General features: G+C 44.0%; 1 protein-coding gene and 1 long non-coding RNA gene across 20 annotated transcripts in view; one reads left to right on the top strand and one right to left on the bottom strand.

Annotated features, from left to right (window-relative positions):
• The window catches only part of LOC119005994 (mannosyl-oligosaccharide 1,2-alpha-mannosidase IC), a 209,432-nt gene that overhangs the window by 166,468 nt on the left and 19,380 nt on the right, over positions 1 to 23,584 (top strand). For all 12 annotated transcript variants that reach the window (XM_037074254.1, XM_037074250.1, XM_037074259.1 and 9 more), the window contains one exon: positions 22,009 to 22,103. In XM_037074254.1, the coding sequence (XP_036930149.1) occupies positions 22,009 to 22,103 (95 nt within the window). The remainder of the gene's footprint in view (positions 1 to 22,008; positions 22,104 to 23,584) is intronic.
• LOC119005997 overlaps positions 15,030 to 23,584 on the bottom strand; it is a 131,509-nt gene continuing 122,954 nt past the window's right edge. For 4 of the 8 annotated variants that reach the window (XR_005070641.1, XR_005070639.1, XR_005070637.1 and 1 more), the window contains 4 exons: positions 18,411 to 18,592; positions 18,055 to 18,103; positions 15,461 to 15,502; positions 15,030 to 15,365 (listed from right to left, as the gene is read on the bottom strand). This is a non-coding gene — a long non-coding RNA (uncharacterized LOC119005997). Of the gene's footprint in view, positions 15,366 to 15,460; positions 15,503 to 18,054; positions 18,104 to 18,410; positions 18,593 to 21,976; positions 22,134 to 23,584 lie in introns of all 8 variants that reach the window. The other 4 variants (XR_005070638.1, XR_005070643.1, XR_005070642.1 and 1 more) reach the window with 4 other exon arrangements.

Raw genomic sequence — 23,584 nt, 5'->3', positions numbered from 1 at the left:
TCTACCCACGATGCTCTGGGGCAGCTCCCTGCCATTGGCTACTTCAGTTTCCCTTCTCTGTCTCGCACTGTGGCATTTCCAAAAGCATCAAACATCCCAAAGTGAGAATGAATCTGCTTCATCTCCGCTCCCTCATTCAGGATCAGATCCTTCGAGCTCTCTGATGTCACGCTTTGTTGTTTTTGTTGTGTTTTATTCCCTTGAAATATGAAACTGTGGAAACTTGCTAGCTTCTGTTTAAAAAAGAGGATGTGTGTGGCCGTAGTTCACTGTAGACACTGACGGATCCAGGCACCAGAATCTGACTACGATGCGTACAAACTTGGTCCAAAAACAGATGTTTTTATGCCTCAAAGTTTTTACAAGATGGCTGCCTTGATTGAAATATGTAAAACCTATTGTTCTGCAGTAGGAACCAGAATAATATTCATTTTTCTGAATTTTTTTTTCACTGTCGCACTTGTGAAGCGCTGCATTGGAGGAAAAAAATCACTAATTTGTGAAACTGCTCTGTACTTCCTGAAGGGATCAGAGAAAAAAATCTGAGAGGTTTGCAAGATGATTAATAGGAGTGGACAGCAAAAGAAGCATATATCTCACTCTTGAAGTTTTTACTTGCCTCCGTTTTTTTTGTTCTTTACTTTTGAACTGAAGAGAAATTAAGCACGAACCACTCTTACCTTGAACTGGTGGACACACTGCACGCAGTGTGTGACAAGTGGTTGGGATCTTCGGAGCTCATTAAAGAAAGAAAGTTATGTATCTCTGGTATTGAGCAGGTTGTTTCTCAACCCATTTGATTTTTGAGCTTTTAAAATGAACCAGCGTTTATCCTCATCACAGGTTATGGCCATTATTCTGCACAGAGGGCTCAGTTGTGACCATACTCAGCTTGTCTTTATGAACAGGCCTGAAGACATTAAAGTATCCATTATTTCACAAGTATCCTGCCCTTGAATCCAAGAATACTGCACGCTGTTCATAAATTCATAAAACTGGAACTGATAAAGGCCTGAGGACCAAAACACTGCTATTGAGTTGAGTGCAAGTCATATAAAATCCCACAAAATGGTATCAAGACGGCCATCACAGTGTCTCAGATGACAAATTGGTTTTACAGTTGATACAACAAAGAAAACCAGCAAATCTTCACATCTGAGGAGCTGCAACATTTTTGTAGTTTCAGCTTGAAAATGAATCTGACATGAATCGATTGGTACCAATTAATTTCCTGGTTAAACTTGGACTCTTGCTATCAATTTATACGACTTTGTGGTGAAATTTGTGGAAATTGTTGCAGGAAAAACTGTTTTGTTATCCTTTTCGGGAAGACAATGCAAGTTTATTTAATATAGCACCATTCAGACACAAGGCAATTCATAGACACTTGAAACAAAGACACTGAGGCATTAAACACATTTTCAAATTGCAAATCAAAAGTTACAAATTTGAAGATTTATTTATCCATCTTATTGGAAAGCCAAAGCAAACAGTAACTGATATAGAGCTGACCCTGATGACCTGTGATATAACCAGTAAGGTTGTTAAAAATCAATGCTGTCACACACAGGAAGTCAGTGCAGTGATTCAGTCGTCTCCTGACCCCTCAGATTTATCTCTGGACCCCCTGCGGTGTACACAGCCCCCCGAGGCTGTGCACCACTCATACAGTGTCCGTCCGTTTGCATTAGCGCTGCTTAATGATCGAACGTCACAATCAAAATTTAAAGTGACACGTATGATCATCACCTCAGACTTGATCTTTTCATTAACCTGTAATTACATCCCAGGGAGCCGGCGGGAAGCATCGCCGCCGTTCTGCCCGACTCCACCTGCTTCCTCCGCATCGTCGCCTCAAAGTGAATCCAGAACACGTCAATTCTTCCGCAGCCAATTCCACCACAGTTTCTGCTCCCCTTGAGCTCATTTACCACCAATTCCCCTTCCATCATGCCAAACTGTTTTTGGAGGCCGAGATTGGGCCAATTCCTGCTAGCACGACATTTCATTATGGCCAAGAATTGAACACATGGCGACCTCCACTCAGCTCTCCGCCACTATATCAGGTCAGGGCTTTCTTTTTTCTCTTCCCGGGAAAAGAAAAAGATTTTTTTTATTTTTCACAGCCAACTGTCTAAGAGCTGTGGCTGCACAATCACCGCTCTCATAATGATATCAATCAGAGCCAATCAGAGCCAATCAGGATGCTTCCCTTTGAAGTTGCATGCTAATTTAGGCCCTAATGAACCCCGTCTTGGTATGATTTTGTCACCAGCCCCGTGATTGCATTGATCAAGTTAACCTGCATTGTAGCTCAGTAGGGGGAACATGTCTTGATTTTGCCTGTCAGACGTTCACGGGGAGAAAATGTCTTCGCAGCTTTAAAGCCGAGATGCTGGCTGAAACCGGCAACGACTAGCGGTGACTGGGCAGAGTGCCAGAGTAGTGGGGTTGGGAAGTGCTTTCTTTTCGTGCCAAACACTGTTTTGGCACCGGCCGTATCCTCACATTGTGCCCACGGAGCACGGACACAGAGTCTGGCATTCGTTCAAGGTATCACACAGAGTAGCGGGGTAAAAAAAAAAAAAAAAGCTCTTCCTCTCTCATGGTTCTCCAACCCCCAAACTTTTGACCCCACCCCTCAGTTCTTCTGTAGCGTTTTGTGGTGCAGTGAGCTGAAAGCGCTGGTGGAAGATGTGTTCAGATCTTTTACTCGGGTCAAAGTAACAGTGCCCACAGTATAAAAATACCACAGCAGAGGTCCAGCAGCCGAAATTCTTCTTCTACACATTTGTTAGTACCAGAACATTTTCACCTGTGTCCATTTGTCGGTTTGTCAGCAGGATTACACAGAAACTACACATTGGATTTTCACAAAACTTGGATGGAAGATGGATCTCGGCCCAGAATAGACTCTGTTTGGTACTTTTAATGCAGTAATGCATCATTTCCCACAGAATAATGCACAGATCTATTTAGGAGTGTATTAAGGTGGCTGGTATCTATCAGTGAGTGCAATTGGATGCAGATCTGATGAGGTTAATTTATAGTTCAGCAATTATTTGTGGGTTAAAGTGGAGGAGTTTGATGTTGGATTCAGCTTGATTGAATAAAAGGGGAGTGTTGGACCATTTAAATTAGTGTGTATTACTACTGGATTGATATTATTCATGCATCGGATGTCGGGATTTCAATGCTTGACCTGGTCAAGGTTGAGTAAATTTTCATTACCTTATCTACCATTGGGTAGTTCAGAGGTTAATAATGTAATATATTTTATTAGATGATCAAATCTCAGTCATAGAACGTAAAAATGTAGGTCCTAACTGTATAGAAAAAGCGAGGGATACTTTTCTACGCACTGGTGAGCACTGAGATGAGACTGAAGCGGCAGTAGCCTTGAATCAAGATTATTATTAAACAAATGTACTTCAGCATTTGTTTGATAAAACTGTTTTAACCGTCCCCGTGCGAATGTGAACCATCCCAAAAGTGTCTTTATGTTGTTCTTATCCTCCATAGTCATTAGTTCAACTCAAAGGATGGTTCATGTTCTCTCGAGAGACAGTGGCAAACAAAAAAACACAAAAGGCTAAGCAGAGTCAAGGTAAGGGCAAAATAAAAAACAGGGTCCAAAACACTACAAGGCAAATACACTAGGAAGGATCCTGGAACACTTGTTACGAAGGGCGAAGACGCAGTGGCAGAGAGAGCAGGGAGCACACAGGCACAGACTATACACAAGGGAGGTGGGGATAATTGGACACAGGTGTAACACATCATGGAGGGGCAGGCGATCACAAGGGGAAACACATGAGGGCAGGAAACACATGAGGGCAGGAGGGGGATTTGAAATGAGAGGAGAGTTAGATATCATCATAAAACAGGAAGCAGAACTGGAAAGATGGAGTAAAATAAAAGCACAACGTTCAGTTCAGACGATCACAAGAAGTTGAAGTATTAATATTCAAGGTACAAAGAAAAGTTTTGCGATCGCCCTGAGCAGCAGCAGCAGCAGCAGCAGCATGGAGTCCTGACGCTGTCGGCGGAGGTTGACGACTCTTTGAGACAGATGGGCGGATGAAACGACGAAGCCGATGAAGCTGGTGAATCTATGATGACTGGGCGGTGATGGGGAGGTGGAGGGCTCCCGTATTTTTAAAAGACAGCAGCAGGATGATAGGCTGACAGCGAAGGTGTGCAGCTGTGCTGTAGTGAACAGCTGATATCAGCCGGTAATCATAGACAACTAAGAGTGAGAGGAGTGAATGACAGGGTGTCTTCCTGTCTGTACTTTTGTTAGAGCTTCAGTAAACACTTGAGAAGGCAGAGTCTGTTGTAGTGTAGCTCAGATTGCTATTTGCAGAGCTTAAACCAACATACGTATAAAAAAAAAAAAACATTTCATCCCAGAGGTGTCCTGGGAAAGAAATTTGTCCAGGTTTTTTTTTAACTTGACAAAAATATCCTGATAAGATAAAGCTTTGCAGTTTGTACCACATGTGAATCTTAATCTTAACTATAGATGACATACACTGTACACTTGACTAAAACCTAAGTGAAAACATCATTTGTAGTTAATTTGTAGTTAGTTAGCACTGATAAAATCCATCTACAGCATTTTACTTTGGTGCAGTATTGTAGAAAATGCTCTCCTTTTATGTACCTCCGGTTGGCAGGTTTTCTTGGGTGAACGATAATGTTGGCCTGACTGAATTTAAGCTCCAGTAGTTCTCAGGGGATTAATAAATGTAACCTAATCCTGCTTTGAGAAATGACAAATTGAATAAAAGATGTTCTGGACTGTTCCAATCCGCCCAAGTACAATATATGGAAACAGTGTCTGAGTGTGTCTGTAAAATTTAAGAGTAAGATAATAAAAATAAGAAAAAGGGGGAAAAAATCTTTCTTTTTATACAATTAAGCTGTAACAGTGAGCTGTTCACTGAGGCACATTTGCTGCCAGACACTCAGGCCACTTTAATTGCCATCTACAGGTGAAAGCAGCTTCTCCTGTCGACACACTCGAGCAGATCCAAACGCCTAATGGCCTCTCCAATGTTTTTTGTTCTCTGACTTTTTAAGTTTTAAAGCAAGCATTTAAGCTGTTTCTGCGACTGTCTGCTAATTGGGATGTTCGGCGCGCTGGCAAATTGGTCGATCAGCGGTGTAAGAAGTCGCACTGAGAGAGGGGAGAATAAAGAGAAAAGGGAGAAGGCAAGTGACAAACAGGGCTGCGGTGAGACGGTTCGCAACTGCCAAGCAGGTAGCTGCCCTCGCAATGTGACACATCTGCCACCTCAAACGAGGTGCACCGAGGAGCTGCCAGCTACCACCACTCCAGCGTTTTCTCACACTCCTACGAAAGACAGGTGAGCTCTTCTCACACGCCACTGCTGTTTGAAATAAGCCGTAGCAGCGCTGAAGTGAAAAGAAACGGAAAGGAAGAAAATAATGTTAAGCCTCCTGTGTGGACTTTGCGGTGGCAGGAGTGACAGCGTGCCTTCCCAGGAGACACCTTGGCTCTGCTATTGTCACCACTATGGACACAGCAGCCCTCTGAAATTAATACAAGCTGACCAGCAGCCTGCTCTCTTGGCCTCGACGGGGACAGCAGGCTTATTCGGGCTGACAGAACCTGTGACTTGTCCCAGCAAAGCCTGGATGTCCCGGCTGCACTGGGACATTAATCAAACGCCACTCTGCATGAAGCGCTCGCGTGATTATTGCTGACTTTGGCTTGGTTAAGTGGAATAACGGCGCCAAGGTGACTTTCACAACGCACCGACGGGTCTAGATGTCCGATAGTGGCTTTTTAAAAAGGAATACACACATCTATCGTTGACTTAACACACTGCATACTTTTTAATTCGAGTGCGTGCTCGGAGTGCTGCTCTTCTTCCGTGCAGGATTTCCTCGGTTGTAACGGAAAGAGAAATAATTGGTAATGTAGCGCTGCATTAGGCTGATTGTTTTCTACGCATCAGTAAATAGCATTTAAACATCTGACTCTCAGCCCGGAGCCAGCCACTGATTCACATAACAGCAGTGGCACTCAGATGTGACAAATCCAGCCAAAGCATGCACAACTGAACACACACACGCACACACATGCACACACACTTTATTAGGACTAAAGTCAAGCCCTTTCTGCAGTGCTGTTCTGCTGGCCCATCGATGGAGGACCTCCTGATGCGATCAACAGCTGTCTCTCAGCTGAGTGGCGAGCTGATGGCCGCCTGGTGTTGTTCTGCCTCAGTGTTGCCCGTCAGGGTCAGCAGCTCAACATCCTCCCCCCATCAAAACCCCTCTCTATGTGCACACCTCGACACCGAGCTGAGCAACAGCGACAGTGCGCTGCCTGTGAATGGTAGCATGCTGGTGGGTGGTGTTAGCCAGTTAGCTCAGACTTTGTGGCCTCTCTCTGACTTCTGTTCACACAGTTGGTGGAATATTTTCACTGTGCTCACCTTCAGAGGGAAAAGGCAGAGTCGTATATTTTATCTGAGCAGGCTGACAAATATATTCTGTTCCAGGCAGGCTATTGATTTAGTGCATCACTTTAAAATCCGGCTTTCTAGACAATCTAGCAGCCTCGCATTTGTTGTGGAGCCGCCCATCCTCCTTGTCTCCGTGTCCTCTTCCTCCTCATCCTCTTTCATTCAAAGCTGACGGCCTCATGTATAAAACTATGCAGAATTACAACAAAAAACCCTGCGTAGGTTCATAAGCGACTGTGTTTACAGTCAGAACACACGGCACACTCTTTACATTAGGTTTATGAAGCTGTGCGTATGCATGATCAGTTCTAATGATTAAGAATCTGAGCGTTCGAGACTCATTTCTCCCGTAGTTAGCAATAAATGGACACAGCCTTAATTAACTGTTTTCATTAGAGCTCGACAATACATCAGTTGATCTTCGCTAAGTGCACAAGTATCGATGAATGTGACAGTTAATAGGCAACAAAGAATTGTAATAAAAGCAATGCCGAGCTAGACTTGAGCTGATTTGTGTCACCATTAAGTAGTTTGTCCACCAGAGACCATGAACACGTTCATTTTTACACTCAGTACAGTCACCTACAAATCTGAGCAACCCACATCAGGACTGATTGTTTATGTTCAAAGAATTACTATCAGCTGAAAATATCAATGTCTTGGTCGACCTTCAAAATGTGGATTGTGCCGCATCATCAGGGTTCTACACTGATTTCAGATCAGCTTTCGTTACACACAGCTGTGGCTATTTATAGCGTCGATATCATTCTGACATATCATTCTATGTTCAGACTGCGGGCAAATCTGGTTTGTTTCTCACACAAGATCTGAAAGAAAGATAGTCGCTGTTGTATCACACTGTTATTTGCAAGTGATCAGATTTTGGGTGCAGGCATCTCCAACATATCTGCATTGGGTCGCTGTGGTAACGACGTAGGCGTTAATTACTCTGTGCGCTGGTGACACTGAAGCAGCGATCAATCATCTCGCCCTCCGATCAGTCACGTTGTCAAGTCGCAAAATATTTCAGAGTGACTCCACGGACTGTTGTCTTCTGTGTCTTCTCCCATAAAGCTCTGCTAGTAGCAGATTTTACGTCGTCGTGCTGAGAGTGAAACTTGAAAATGAAATTCCATGGAAGCAGCCAGGCCGCACAGATTGAGATGCTTCTGTAGAAACATTTCAAACAAGCTTCAGATGTCATTTGGACCTGACACATTTTCATGCAGCTTTCTGCTTTCCAGACCTCCAAGAAGTTAATCTGGATAAAATCTGGAAATGCCAACAAACTGATTTTTTTTTTTTTAGTTTTATGTCCCTTAAACCCAATATTATCAGTGATATCGTCATCATTAAACGTCAGAAATATGATCAGTGATTTAGATTTTTGTGAAAACAGACTTTACCAACTGCTTCACAGTAGAGAATTAAGTCACTTAATCATTGATACAGTTGTTTAATATGTTGCACATCTCTCCTTTTTCTCATATCATGCAATTTTTCCTTTACATTTTCCTCTCCTCTCCTTCTACTCTTGCACTTCCTCATCATCGCGGCACTTGTCGAGCAGTAACTTGTAATTAGCATCAAAGGGCCTTGTCCCGTGCAATATCTATGAGGTCTGACATTTATGGCCAGACAGGGATCCCTCTGATGACCCCGGGGCCTCGCACATGAAGGGGCCTGGGAAATATCAGACACCATTACTCACCATCTTGTAAGATTATTCAGCCCAGAGATATTCAAGTTCCTGTGATAGGTCAAAACTCCAAGCACTCCTCTCACGGTGATGAGTGTCGGAATGATTTATGGTTGCTTGTGGTGTTGGTCATGCCTGTAGCTGTCTCCTACTCAGCTGGTGCAGTACAATCTCCTTTTTTCTAGTTAGCGGGCTGACAACAGCTTCAACGGGCACGGCCACTTTTCTCGCTACGTCCAAGATGTGAAATCCCTCGCAACACAAGTTACATTTGTACAAATTCAACAACAGCCCCAAGGTAAAACTGGGCTGAATTTTACTCACGTGTTCCTGGAGGAATGGCTAAGGGCCAGTGACCACAGTCTCACTGGTGGTAATCTCAGGTGGAAAGAACCGACAAGCCAGATGCCCTCAAGCATGGTTCTGCTCTGGCATTGCCTCAGTGGGCGCACAGTCAATATTGTACCATTGTTACCAGGGCTGCCCATGTTGCTCCTGGTATTTTTTTGATATAGTCGAACATTTTTCAGCCACTGCATGCCCAGACTTCCAGATTTTACAAATGAACATCTGCAGTGATGAATGATTGGGAAATTCCAAGTGGATAAAAGCAAACTGGAATGTAGAATATGCGGCAGCTTGCTGTAGTGGTTTAATTATGAAATGTGAGCTGGTTTAACACTTTGCTGATACAACTGACCTCCTTTTTCTCTTGAGCTCAAAATAGCTCACTCCCACTGCCAGTCCTGCACCTGGGTCTTTTGGCAGGAGTCAAGCAAATCTGATCAGCCTCCCTAACATCGTTTTGCCTTCAAATTGATGAAGCATGTCCAACCCAGAGCAACAATCCTTTTTCTGCTGTCGAGCTCTGTGTCGGTGAACTCGAGGCGGGTATCGTGTTGATGCGTGCCAGTGTGGAGACAGAGGAGTGGCAGCAGGATGGATGCCACCCCCCGGTGAGAAAATGAGTGGAATCACAGCATTTTTCCGCCCAGCTGACACCCAAGACAGATGGAGCTAGAGAACACTGCCGCGCAGCCCCAGCCAGAACCATGGCAACAGCGTGTACGCGGCAAAAGAGAAAGCCCGCCAGGCCAATCAGAGAGGAGAACACATCGCCACCTAAGTACGTCCCTGAGGTAGACTCAGAGAGGATGATGGCCTAGTGGATGGAGGTTGGAGCTGAAAGAATCAAGAGGATCCATCATAATGTTGGTGGAAGATTGAGAATATAACACCATATGCTTCACATCCTGAGGGATGATTTGATATAGGCTGCGACAACTAGGATTTTAGATCAAAGGCAAAATGGCATGTCGTCATCATGCCTCTGTAGAGCCTTTAAACAGTAGCAGAGCCTCAAGGCATTTGTGTGGTTGATGTGTTTTCAGGGAGTTGTTTGTAGAGTGCCGCGCGCCTCTCAAGAATCTGAATTCACCTTATCGTATTTTTGTATTGTTGCCTGCAGGGAATTCGTCATTTCACTCAGGGATCAGTTGCACAACTGCAACCTTTGCTGGAGGTTCAGCGTCTCCATCAAGGGCACTTGCGTGTGCTTGACCTCAGGCCCTGTAGCAGAATGAAAGTGTGAATCCACCATCACCCTGCTGACCAAGCAGCTTGTTGTTAAAAGGTGAAGTTGGGGCTAAAGGATTTACCTGAATTCCCTGAAAGATCTACGGCATCGGACTATCACTGTACAGAAGTCCTGTTCCAAAACCGAATCTGATCATTTGATCATCCTTTCTGACATAAATATGACAAAGACAATATGTTGAATATTTATTCAACATCATTGATTTTTCTAAATGCTTATTCTGAATTTGATGCCAGCAAAATTAATTTTCACTATGGGAATAAGAGGGAATATCCTCATGAGTGACAAGAGAAAGGTGTCGAGCTCACTGATGTCCTATCTTGGTTTCATGTTTCATGTTGAATTGCCTAAGCTTGTCCCCATGGCTTAATGCACGGCTTGCACATCTTTACCGTCACAAAAACAAGTTAAATTGGATGTGTGTGTGAATTTGACTGATTTTTAATTCTTTAATTGTGCAGGAAGACCTTATGAGTTTTGAATACTTATTTAAGATTCTTGGATGGATGGATGGATGTATAGATAGATAGATAGATAGATAGATCAGGAACACTTTGTAAAACTACTGCCAGAAAGCACAGTTTGTACATTCAGGGTTGTAACAGATTCTCAGTGTAGGAAATATACTGGGACAGATATTTTATTTTCTCTGCGGTGGTTAAAACTAAGCCCTCGCAGCATTATCACACCATCTAGATGGGAGGGACTGCGGTATAATGTGGGAGGCCAAGGTAAATGTCATAAAACATGTTCTCATTGCGCAAGTAGGGGGGAATAAATAAGATTGCAGCACATTTTCTCGAGCGGATGTCGAAACGGCTCGTTTTTTAATGGAATTTGTGTTGATTGAAAATGCGTCAGTTTTTCCTATTACTTTCAAGGTTTAACCGCCTGATGTTGAAGCTGAAAATGCCCCCCACGTGACCTCTCGTCACGGCTCTCAGATCAGTCCTGTCAGCTGCGTTTTCTGACTCTCCTGCCTCGTCCGCAGGAGTGCAGGCGATGCTTAATTTACAAATGCTGAGGGAAAAAAAAAAACAGTCAAACCGCCGTGTCTGCATTTCCAGACGGGCTCTGCAGCACTGCAACACCTTTCGTTACGACACCCACTTGCTCACATTTAGCCAGATAAAGCACCCATTGACTAAGGTACAGTATAATAACCAGTTCAAATAGTATTCACTGAGGAAATGCCTTCACTTCTTCAGCATATCCCCACTCTTAATTGAGAAGAATCCAGTTTCACCTTGTGCTTTTTTTTTTCCCTGCCTTTAAAAAATACGTGACATCACAGCTGGCTGATGAAAATGTCTGTGATTATAACAGGAGAGCGGCTGCCTCAGCTCTCATCCCTTTTGAAGAACTTGTGAAATTGAGTTTTTGGAGTGTCTCACTCATTTCAATTTTCTAGGAAAAGCGGAGAAATTTTGCGTCTGTGAATGGCAGTTATCTACGCTACGCAGCCTGTGCACTGTGTTAAGCTGAATTGCCTTTTCTTTGCAGACTCTATGGAGGCTTGGTGATTATGTAGAGCTGAATTCTTTTTTTTTTTTTTTGAGGATAGATTACACAGAGTTTTGTCACTCAGAGCTGTAACTTTAGTGCATGTGCTGCGTAGGCTGACATGCATGACAGCGAAACGGCCGACAAAACCAAGGACATGATCTTTGCATTCGGGATATATATTCAAGTTGTGCATGAATATAAATATGTAGGTTCAGTAATTGGTGAAAACTGTCATGGGATATAAACGCAGGTGTCTATCTATCGGAAAAAGATTACAATGATTGGATTTCATGCAGAAGCCTCGACAGTTTGGAGTGGACTGTAGGCATTTCTGGCGTATTCAAGCATCTGGCAAAAGAAGATTTATTTTTTTTTTTTTTACCTCAAACTACCCTTGCTTAAGAGTAATGGAGGCAAAACCATCCAGTAGTTCTTGTTCCATGATGCATCATTCATTCCGGAGTCTGGCCTGTACCTGAATCAGGACAGAGGAGGAAGAAGAGACGATGGCTACATGATCACTCATTGGCTGATGCAGGCTCCAGAAGGCGGGCATAGAAAACTCCTGTTTACAGACACATGATGACACATACAGAATCTCTGAAAGGATGATAAACGAAACTAAAATAAAGAAACGCCGCCTTCCTATCTATTTGACAAGACAGTGAGCTCCCATAGAAGCGCACATGAGGGATTCCTACCATAAACATGACTCTCTTATATGGGGCTTTCATTTACAGTGGTGACATACACATAAATAGGACATAAACACATTCACAGGCAAACATCTGTCTCTTTTCTATTCCACACACACACACACACACACACACACACACACACACACACACACAGCCGCTCCCACACACGCATGGCATCACAGTGGCCATATCCTCCGCTGAGTCGAGCCTTTGATGAGGCGGGCGATCGTCTTTGAAGCCCGGCTCTGCCATCAGGAGCTTTTAAAGAAGCCCCACTGCTCTCCGGCTCTCCATCTCTCTCTTCCCCTTCTCTCACATTCTACAAACAACTAGCTTATATCGCCAACTGAACCGCAGATACACGCTAGGCCACACAGATAAACCCAAATCTGATCTGCCTCATCTCGTCTTGCTTCCTTTCATCCCAGTCAAAGATTCAGACACAAACCACCCCCATCTTTTCTCTCTGTCTTTTTCTCCGACTCTCTCCTTCTTCTTTTTTTTTCTCCCACTGAGGCTGTGACTGCTTTATCTTCTGCATTTTTATCCTCACCCCCTCAGCGCATTGTGCTCCCTCCAATCTCATTACCACTTTAGTGCAATCCGAGGCTCTTGTCTCACAGATTATGTTTATCACATTTGGAGAATGAACAACAGGTATTTGAAGTATGTTTCCTGTCCGGCATTCAGAGATATCTCGGAGGAGGAGGATGGAAGTCTTACAGTATAAACAGGAGATAAAAAGACATTTTGATTCTGCACATTTTGTTTGCACCGTGGCAGTCCTTTGCTCGTCGTCATTTCTGATTCTTCCTCTTTTACAAGGAGCCTGATAAGGATGTCAATGTTATCGTACATCTTAATCCTTTAGCTGTGCCACTGACATGTCAGTCAGTTGGTCATTTTTCAGGCCAAACTGTCAGTTTTGCACAGAAGATGAGCCCAATCTAACAAGCAGATTCCCATGGCTGCATCGCCAGTGCCCGTCAGCTCAGTCGGTAGAGCAGGCGACCCATATACAGAGGCCCTGTCCTCGCTGCAGCCGCCCAGGGTACAAGTCCGACCTGTGGCCCCTTGCTGCGTGTTGTCCCCTCTCGCTCTCTTATTCCACTTTCTGTCAAAAGATAAAAGAATGACTACACGGCCAGTCGTCTAACACCTCCTTAAGGACAGACTTGTTTTTTGATGCGCCACCTCTGTGAACTGCAGCTGATAATGAACAGCGCAGCCTCTGGATGAATCTGTTGCGGCTTTAGAGTTTAAGATTTTGCTGCTGATTGCAAGTCAGAGACAGGGTATAAAAAAAGTGCGCATCAAAACTTTAATCCGTCACCCACACAGCCTTGCGGTGTCTCAGCCATTTGCATGTACCTGACAGACAGTCTCAGACAGTTTTTCTCTCTAAAGCTTTAACAAGATCTCTCAGATTTCCTGCAGTTTCTCGGCGAGCGTTGTCTGCTGGTGCCCACATATGAAGGAACCTGTTAGCTCTTGGATCTGCGTGAGTCGGCCAGGAGGTGCCTGCTGTCCTCCCACGCCAGGCCTCGGAGACTCTGTCACTGCCCTAATGAGAAATGGACCTGACAGCCTCTCCAACCACTGCTCCTCTCTGCGTCCCGTCAGCACCCACGTCTTCCTGTTCCTCTTGCCCAGTAATGATGGCAGAGAGGTTGTGGCACTAGGCAAATTGTAGGGTGAATTATTGATGGGTCATCGGGCCTGTCTGGTCTTTCAGGAAGGAGCTGATCTTGTATGACATCCATCAATGCGTAAACAGGTATGAGAGTGTTGTTATGTGCTACGGGAAATCTGTCATTTTTTTCCCTGTGTGGAGCTTTGAGAGAGGCAGCTGATGAGGCCCGGTGTGCCGGCATTATTATCTCTCAAGGTGCGAAGACAATGCTCGCAGTGATTTGCTCTGACAGATGGCTCAGAGAGTGAGCGCTCCACAGATCCAACCAGGAGTCTCCATGTATTTTTCTAAACAGTGGAACATAGGGGGGGGATTTAACTCGTCCCTCTGGAGTTCCCCTCTTTCCTTTTTCTTTCATTGCATGCAGACATGCTGTTGCAATAACTCTGCGCAGAACAACCAGCTTTTAGATGGACAAAACAGCAGCATCTGACTTCCCAGAGAAAAAAAAGAAAACTGAAGCATGCAGTGCCACTCGGTGGCTACCCTGTAATATGAGAGATTAGACTGACACGTCCCAGTGATGACCAGTTATGTTTACAACAGTCAGTCAGGCACATCTTCACAGGATCCATAATCCTCTGCAGCAGGAAACGTTTTGTTTTGTTTTTTACTTTCCTCTCTTCCTGCCATTCACACACACACACACACACAGGGCAGATATAATGGTGTGCTTTCATACTCATCGTAATTAGGCTCTGGGTAACGTCAAGAGCTAAGGCAGAAGGCAGAGAGTACATATGCACAGTAATTGCATCATTGAATCGAGAGAAATAACAGCAAGTGTGACTGCTGTATTATACAGTAGCGGCAGTCAGCAAACTGTGAAATGATTTGTATAAGCCCGGTTTAGTGGGTCAAAGGGAGGGGTGGAGAGTAGGTGGGCGGCTCATGTACTTGAGAGGAGGAACATTTAAGCTGATGAACATTGCTTAACAATATAGCTGTAATGTGGACTAATTTAGAGCGGCTCCTTTTCCAGCGGGAGCCTGATTGAGCAGCCGCCACTTGTTTGTTTTCCAATTTGGGCTTTGGTGGGTGCCTCCATTTTACCACGGCGTTTGTTATGCGAGGAGTCCTCATGTCTAATTTATTGGATCTGCTTTAGCGTGTTCGCCTACTCGCTCTCGGGCGATGCGATGCTGCATAAATTATGCAGAGTACTTTTCGTTTTTGTGGGACTGCGTGCTGCGCATTAGCAGACAGTGTTCGACACATCTATGTGACTCTGCCATGTTTGCCGATTGAGACGCTGAAACATGTGTCGCAGGAGCAAAAATACAGTAATTAAGATATTCAAAGACATCAATGGCAAGGATGGAATAAAATGTAGTTTCTTTAAAAATAGCAATTGGTGGACTTTGCAAAGTCTTAGTACAACAGACACCACAAGCTTTTTTGCTAACCTTGAATATTTAATATGAATCTTACACAACACTAATGCTGCTCAATACAGCCGCCATCTGTAGCTGAATGTTCAGAGCGGGGTAAAGCGTTTCTCAAAGGCAACAACAGCGAGATTCAGACCTGTTGAACCTTATTTGTGGAGCGTAGGTGCTGCGACCTGCGGACTCTCCTGCTTCACAGTCAGCTGGCACCAGCAGCTTGTGAAATGAAGAACGAAATCAATGTTCAAGAAAAGGTCTCCTCCTGTCAGTCATGTCAGATCCAGCTGAGAGGATAGAAATATTGGGGGAAGATGACTGAAGCGGAGAACTTGTAATATTCCTTTCAATCAGCGACAACTACACCCTGTGTCTGAGATACCTGTTTCTGTTTGAGTGATGCTCCATGTTCCCTCGTCAGGCCCTTGAAGACACAGAGAAAAAGAAAAAGGATCCTTAATAATGATCAGTGCCACACGAAGAGAAACAACAACCAAGTGCAGCCGCTGCTTATAAAGAATCGACTTCTTGTTTCAGTTCCTTCGCGCCGAGCGTCTTACTGTATTACAGCCTCTGCGGATTTAAACTTCAGATATCACTCAGCCGGCAGCAGCCGCTGAACCTAGTTGGGATGTGAATGTGCGTGATTGTGGACGCACATTTTTAAACCACTGAGGTAATATTTTGTTAAAACAACAATGCACAAAAGCACTCCGGCTCTTCCACCCACATGCAGCAGACTGCAGACAGAACCCCACAGGCGTACGGTTTAACTTAGGAGGAAACTCGAACTTTTATTCCTTGTTGGGAGTTTGCAAACAGTCTTTTCAGTCTGAGTTATTGATCATATCAACATCATTAGAGGTGTAGAATAGAGCCAGAAGAAGCACAACATTCAGTGTTTGGCCGGTCAGCTCCAACAAACAGACTTTTCTGTCTCTCAGTTTACTGTGTTACCGTGTTTACATGTGGCGGACCCTGCCACCTTTCTAGCTTCAAACACTGTTGTGGGGACATTATTCTCCTCTGAGAACAGCTTGTTTATTCAGTTATTGGAAAAAAAAAAGTTTCTTTAATGTTGCAAATATTAAAATCTTCTCAAACTACGCACTGCCCCTTAAGACCGATCTGTTTTCTTTGTCTGATGTGATAGTGAACTGAATATCTTTGGGTTTGGAGGCTGTTTGTTGGGCTAAACGTGTGGAGATGTCATCTTAACGATGGTGTGATTGTCATTTTTCTTCACCTTCTCCTGACATTTTACAGCACAAACGATGAATCCAGATGATAGCTGGCACATTGATTAGCAGTGAAAACAATTGTTAATTGCCGCCCGACAATCAAGCAACGCGGCATATAAAGAGCTGCAGATGTGACCTTTAGTCCACGGAACGATGGCACAAATATCAATGACGCCAGGAAAGAACACCTGCGTCAATCATTTCTGTCTTTTTGTCTGGCTCATCCACAAGTGATCAATGATGTCGCAGGCGTTCTGAGCCGATGACTGACATGTCAGTGTTTTTCCCCGTGTGGACGGACAGAATCTGCTGCCATTTAGCTGCTTGATAGATTCTGTTTTTGATCAGGAGTAAAAGCTGTCCTCTGACATTCAGGACAAACAGAAAAGATAATGAGAGAATTATCGCAGACTCACGTGTTGGTGTGAGATAGTGATGGAGGCAGAGGAGTTTAGTTTGCAGATCTGCGTTCATAAGCTGCCAAACAGGAATTATTTATCTGTGGTCTGAGGAAAACTTTTTTTTCTCTTCCAGGCGACATCAGAAGATTCTCAAAATGTCACCCACCAAGTTTATTTATTTATTTTTTCTCACTTTCAATTTCTGGTGCACAGGAACCCGATGTGACTTCTATGAGAGGCAATCGGTTGACTGTGAGCTGTGTCTGTGCTGGACCGGTAACCAGACAACATTATGCATCCATTCTGCTTTATTCTCCCAACCAGAGGACAGAATGAAGGAAAACCACAAGCCGGCCTTTGAAGCCGAGCTGAAATTTGCCTTCAAACTGCAGATATGTTTTTCCATGGCACCGCTGCTTACTTTCTATTTCTCATCGTCAGCCAGTCAGGCTTTCTGCCCGCTTTGTCTCCTACATCTCAGTAATGCGAATAAAGAGGAGGTGATGGGCAGGCAGCGGAGAGACGGGGCTTTGTTCTTGCATTAAAAAGCGACACTGTGTGAGCGAGGGATTTGTGCTACTGATGAAGCTCTCGGGCTGGACGCTAAAACACGGCAGCCAGACGCGCAATTAGTCTAGTGTGTAGCGGCGTTACATATTCAGCGTGCCCGTCACCTGTCTGATTGAGCTCGAGAATGTGTCTTGATTGTGAAGAAGAAGAAACAGGTGAGACAAACTAAGTGAGAAGGTTGTTTGTCAAGCCAGGAAATTCTGAAGAGGAGTCAAATAAAACCTCTGTAGGATTAAGACACTGACACGCTGTGATTAATCAGTGTATTTTTCTCACTGTCAACAGAAGCTGCGATGAATTAATCAGAATGAACATGTGTCATCTCGAAGCCTGATACATCTTATCCCTCCGTACCGTAGACCTTTTATTGTTGTCCAAAATTAAATAAAAAGAATGAGTCACACTCGAGTCACACTGGGAGACGTCTTTCATTATCGTCAACCTGGTTGGTTTATTTTCTTTCAGTCCCACATTCACCATCCCGCTGCTGTAAATAATCACCAGAGCGCCAAATCAGCTGCTGGTTCCCAGTAAATGTTCCATTTATGCCTGTTTGAGAAACGTTTGGCGGTGCGTTGGCGTTTCTGCTTTCAATATGTATTATGGTGAAACACACTGATTGGAAACAGCTGGAGGCTGATCCTGTGCAGCTATTGTTTATAGTATAGAAATCTGACAACCTTCACCCTAAAAACCACAGTGAACAGTCCTCATTAAGCCTTTAAAAAAAAAAAAAATTAAAAAAGAATATACATCTTTGTTACCTCTTTCTGAAGATGCGTGTGTTCAGTAGTCACCACCAGGCACACAGAGCTGTGAGCAACAGACAGGACAGGGAAGTAGTGACATGTTGAGAAAGAGACAAACTCATTTTTTGCTTTCTATCTTTTCTAGGAATTGTTGGCAAGAAAAAAAAACTGAATATTACAGAAGGTCAACGTGCTCCTCAAAATGCTCAAACACTGCATTTTATTTCCTAATTTCTTTCTTCCCTCACAACGTGATGGTCTGAGGAACTCGAGCTAAGACCTCTCACACACACAGCAGCTGGTATAGAAGAGTGCAAAGGCCCATTTTCTTGTGTCCCTTTCTCCCCGAGGCGAGGACTGAGAGGTTTTACCGGTAAACAGAAGTGGCAGACCTCGAAATGTTGCCTCCGAGTCGCTCTCTCTCGCTGGGCTCTGACCATGTTTGCTGTGGGAGAGATGACTGCATGCCTGATGCGTGTCTTCAGCGGTTAAGATCTGATAGAAAAGCCATTTGTGTCCAGCCTCCCGTCCGCCATCCTACCGGGAACTCCAGCTGAAAGGGAAGAAAGGACCTGTCGGCTGTCACATCGGATCAATGTCGGGCTCCGCTGAGTTCCGCCATTCTGCCGTCTCATCAGACAGGCGGAGAGAAGTTTAAAAATCACGAACATAACCACTCTTGGAACACGTTGATAGCTTTGCAGCATGGGATGGATGGGGAGGCGGCGCAAACGCACAAAGTGCAATTTCAGTAGCACTTCAGTGATGAATCTCACGTGCTGGTGGAGGCTCTCAGTGTGGCACCAGCAACCAGCAGTGTGTCAGTGAAGACAGATTTATGAACACGGCCTTTAATTTCGCCCGTGTGCTGCGTACGCTAAATCACTGAGCAGATGCCAGCCAAAGGGGTTTTACGATAATTAATCAAGTAATTTATAAACAAGCAAACAAGAATAAACGACTGCAGTATAATCTGCTGCCCCTGCTTCTTGCCCGAGTGTTTCGTAATGTGTGGTCGTGTGTGTGTGTGTGTGTGTGTGTATTTACGGTGCATGATTACATGTCAGAAAAGCATGTTTCAGAGTGAGATTCACAAACGATGCAAGCGCAACATAGATGAGAGCAAGTGTGTGTACTGTATGTGCAGTTGTTTTTAACAAAGTGTGTGTGTGTGTGCGTCTGTGGGCCTTTGGTGGTGGTAGAGAGGACCGATGAGGAGCGATGGGACCAGGCAGGGGGGTCATTAGTGCTCTCTTTGATAAAACAGAGAGCCGGGGGACTGGAGAGGTAGCGCAGCACACACACAAACACACACATTCAGCAGAGCCTGTTCTGAATTATTCTGCCAGAATTAACAAGAGTGTGTGTGTGTGTGTGTGTGTGTGTGTGTGTGTGTCTGTGAGTGTGATGCGCACCTCGGCCCGGCCCACAACCTTTCTGAAAGAACACAGAGCCATGTACTCTCATGACTGATACGTTAAGTCTAACATTACATTACATTTTTTTTTTACTTAGAGTAGAAGTTCAAAGTTTTCTTCAATCTGCGATTAAAACATTTTGGTCGACTCAGCTGAGAGATTCTTGTGTCTCTGTGCCGGTGATACCTGTGGCTGGAGGCGTTATGTTTTGGAGCTGTTGTGAACGCAATATCTCACAAACGCTTTGAGGGAATTTCTCCAGATTTGGCAGAAACATCCACAGGGACTCAAGAATGAACTGATGTGATTGTGGCAGTTGTAGGTCGAAGGTCGCTGTGACCTCACGACATCCCAATCCCGTAAACGCCATATCTCAGAAATGCCTTGAGGTGATTTCTCCACATTTTTGGCCTGAAAGTGGCTACAGACGACTTTTTCCAAGTGGAATCAATGTTGAAAAGACAACCGGATTGTTTCCGTTCTCTCAGTCGTAAAATAACAACATCACAGGACGAGAAGTGAGTTTATTAAATAATTTAGTCTACAATAGAAATGTATCGGCAGTTAGCTTCTTTTCCCCGGAGACACACCCACACAGACCTGAACCAGACTGGCTCGGCTTTCTGATGAATAATAAAGTAAAGATGTCTGACCAGACATTGATCGTTTTTGAATGTTTATTGTTGTAACGCAGGCTCTCGTCCAACGTAATGCCTTATTTGTGGGTTGTGCATTCAGCCTATACAGCAGACAACATCTTCAGACAGCCTCTGTGAGAATATCTTATTCACCAACCTCAATCGAACACTGGCCCTTCTGAGAAGTGGAAAAAAAAAAAAAAAGAAGGATTTTGCGATTTCTGGTGAATGCAGTTGTCAATTGAAGAACTGGTCTGCTTGTTCACTCCGTCCTGTTTGTCATCATTTATTTACTTGGCGCCGATTTGTAAGTCTCATTCTTGACAGCAAGAGAGAGTCTGTGATATAACATTTGTTTGAAAAGCTGTGACATCTCACGGGATTCGCTCTCAAGCAAAGGCTCATGGGTAGGAAACGGTCTGTATACATGTATAATGTATGGAAAGTCAATGAGATGTGTGCATACATTAGGTGTGTTGAAAGATACAAAACTATGAGAAAATGAATACACAGTAAGATTACAAAGACTACAATATATTGATAAAAACAATAATAATGCAGGCGAGTATATTCCACCAGTCCGACTGTAATTTGTCTCTCTCCATCTTCCTCCATGTTTCTGCTGAGTCACTGCTCTGCACCGCTGCCACACTCACAATCTCTCTCAGACTGTGCCTCTCTCGCCCTCGTCCAGACTCCCTTTACCCTCCGTATTCCACGTCCATCTCTTCTAAATCACTTCCTCCCGTCTCAGAGGCTTTCTGTATCTTTTTTTTTTTAATCTCTCCCTTTTCCCCTCACCTCTGCTCTGCTACCTTATCCCTTTTTGTCCCCCTCAGATGTCTCTCTCTTTGTCAGGATTCCAATATCATCGTCTATTCTTTTCATTTTATGTTTCATTTAAAAAATGCTTTCCCACCGGCTGATGTAGATCTGGTGGCTGATAATCCAGCTCCTGAGATGATACCTTAATTTAGCCTCATTCTTGCTTCAGAGAGTCTGGCTGGGAGCGATGGAGAGGAAGTGCGGTTTTAAATGGACTGCGTTAGATTACATCGATGAGGTTGCTTTTAATCCTGCTGGAGCTGTGTTGTAGCGGGGGCCTTATGTTTCACGTAATTAGCTTCAGAGGGCAAGCAGGAGGGGAAATGTGTGCTGGCCTGTGACAGTGATTATTTTAACGATACAATGTTGAACACATCTGCGTTCAAATATCGAGAAACAACTGGAGCTTTTGTTGAGTTGTTTACTTACAATATCCCAAATCTTTCCAACGATGTTTAAACCCATTTTGTACAATGTTATAACTACTGGGAGAGAGTCAGAGAGTGAGGGAGGAAGTTGGTTGATCAAGACTAAGTGTAAAGTGAATAAATCTTTAACATGTTACTTCCTCCATGAACATCTGAGCCCAAGTCATGCCAGATACATTTTTGCCTGGTGCTGTTTGATCGAGATTAACTGTGATATTGTTGTATTTATTTCCATTACTCGCATGTTTTTTCCCTGCAAACAGCTGGATTACTTTCCTGTACATGGGCTGTAAACTCCCACTACCATCAGCAATCACTGGTGACTCCAGTTCTTTCCCTTCTTTTGTCCTTATCGTCTCTGATGTAGATTTCCCCTCAAGCTCAGGACAGTGGTCGACATTAAAGTGCAACATTCCACGGATCGCTGCTGCAGTCAGGTTGATAAACAGGAGTGAACATAAATCCACGTTTTAATCCCAAAAGCTAACAGGATAATCTTTTTCCTCTCCTCCCGTCAGTAAACTGCTGCAAATATGAGCAGAATCCATTGAGACTCCGGGTGTTTATTCATCCAGAAGGTCTGGCTCTGCGCCCCTAGAGGCAGAAATGATTCTATGCGTCAACTAACCAAGTCGCCGTCTTGTTTTTTTTTCTTTCCAGGTGTTCAAGAATAAAGTGTTGGAGCTGGGAGAGAAGCTGCTGCCCGCCTTCAACACGCCAACAGGAATCCCCCGAGGAGTCATTAACCTAGGGAGGTGAGTCTCAGCACCAGCCTTCACCTCCAGCTGTCCTCCATCCCAGATAAAAGAAGATAAGAGGTTATCAACGCTGGCTGGAATAAATCGAAGCGCACCCACTTCTAGGCACAAGCAGAGAGAGGTCGATTCAAAAACAAGAGCCCACAAACAGGACATACACTAATCCAGTTACTACACAACACTGAATTTTTAACTTTCAGCTCACTCTCTGTTTGCACATTAAAAGAAACATACGCATGTTCAGAAGCCAGAACGAGGAAATTAAATCCAAATCTGGATGATTTATTTTGTCATCCAGTCATCAAGGCTGCACGTGTTTGCAGACACGTCGTGTTGAAGGAAAGAAAGTTGTCTAAACAAACAGTTCCACAGTCCTTTATTGACAATGGAGCAGCTGCAGGCGGAGCTTTACAATCATGATGACATTTGGATAAGAATTAATCTGTGTTCACAAACAGCCACCGTCTGAATAATATTTGCATGTTGTGTTAATTTTTTAATCTGTTCCAAACCATTACCTTTCTAATCTAAGGATCTTTATTGACACGATCTTGTTAATGCCACGGTCATGCAACGCAACTTCAAGCTATTTCCACTTTCAGAGCGATTTCACCATGAATTCACAAGTCGTCCGTGTGTTTGGAGTGGGGCATAACAAACCCGCCTCTGATTTTTATTTTATTATTTTTTTTTTTTGATTCAACACATTTATAGCGAGACTGAAATCGTTAGTAGTCGGAAAACATTACAGAGGGAAAAAAAAAATCAAACATCTGACAATCTGATGAATACTGATAACGGCACTGTATCAGTGACTGTGACGGTCAAATTATCACAGCCTGAAGCCTGACTTTACCTCTGTTTTACCTCATTAATGCGCAGTACAAGGCATGAACAGGGAATAAACTTTAGATCACGATTCAAATGGATGACTGGAGACTGGATCTTAAATGTTATTCTCAACCAGCCATGTTTGATTTAGCTTATTTAGACAGATCTCATCGTCAGACCCCTTTAATGTCCTTATTTTTTTTCACATTTTGGTAATCCTGCAGTGTACCCGCCTCTTCCTCTCTCTTTTCCTAATCTTATAAGAAACTTCCTGGCACCTCTGTCATCCACCTGCTACCAATTAACCCACGAGCCAAGCTGGACAGCTGCTGGCAGATTTAATTACCTTATTCTACAGTTAATTCCTGCTACATCACCAACATGGGTCTGTGGTACAGATGGGCCAGGAAGAACCAGGCTGCCTGCAGTGTGGCCACACAAACAAGCATACACACACACACACGCACGCGCACACACACTCGTCACTTTACAACAGAACATATGCAATGTGTAACAGAAAGTGAACAGGCAGCGAGCTCTCACAAGGGAGCTCAGTTCTGCTGCACAGCCTGTGGCTCTGACGGTGTGGGATGTATTTTCTGATTTGCTGTAATTGATGTACCGTTGTGTACAACCAGAGTCTTTTC

Source organism: Acanthopagrus latus, chromosome 17, assembly GCF_904848185.1.
Source record: "Acanthopagrus latus isolate v.2019 chromosome 17, fAcaLat1.1, whole genome shotgun sequence".
NCBI classification, from domain to species: domain Eukaryota; kingdom Metazoa; phylum Chordata; class Actinopteri; order Spariformes; family Sparidae; genus Acanthopagrus; species Acanthopagrus latus.
This window is presented reverse-complemented; position numbering and strand designations above follow the sequence as displayed.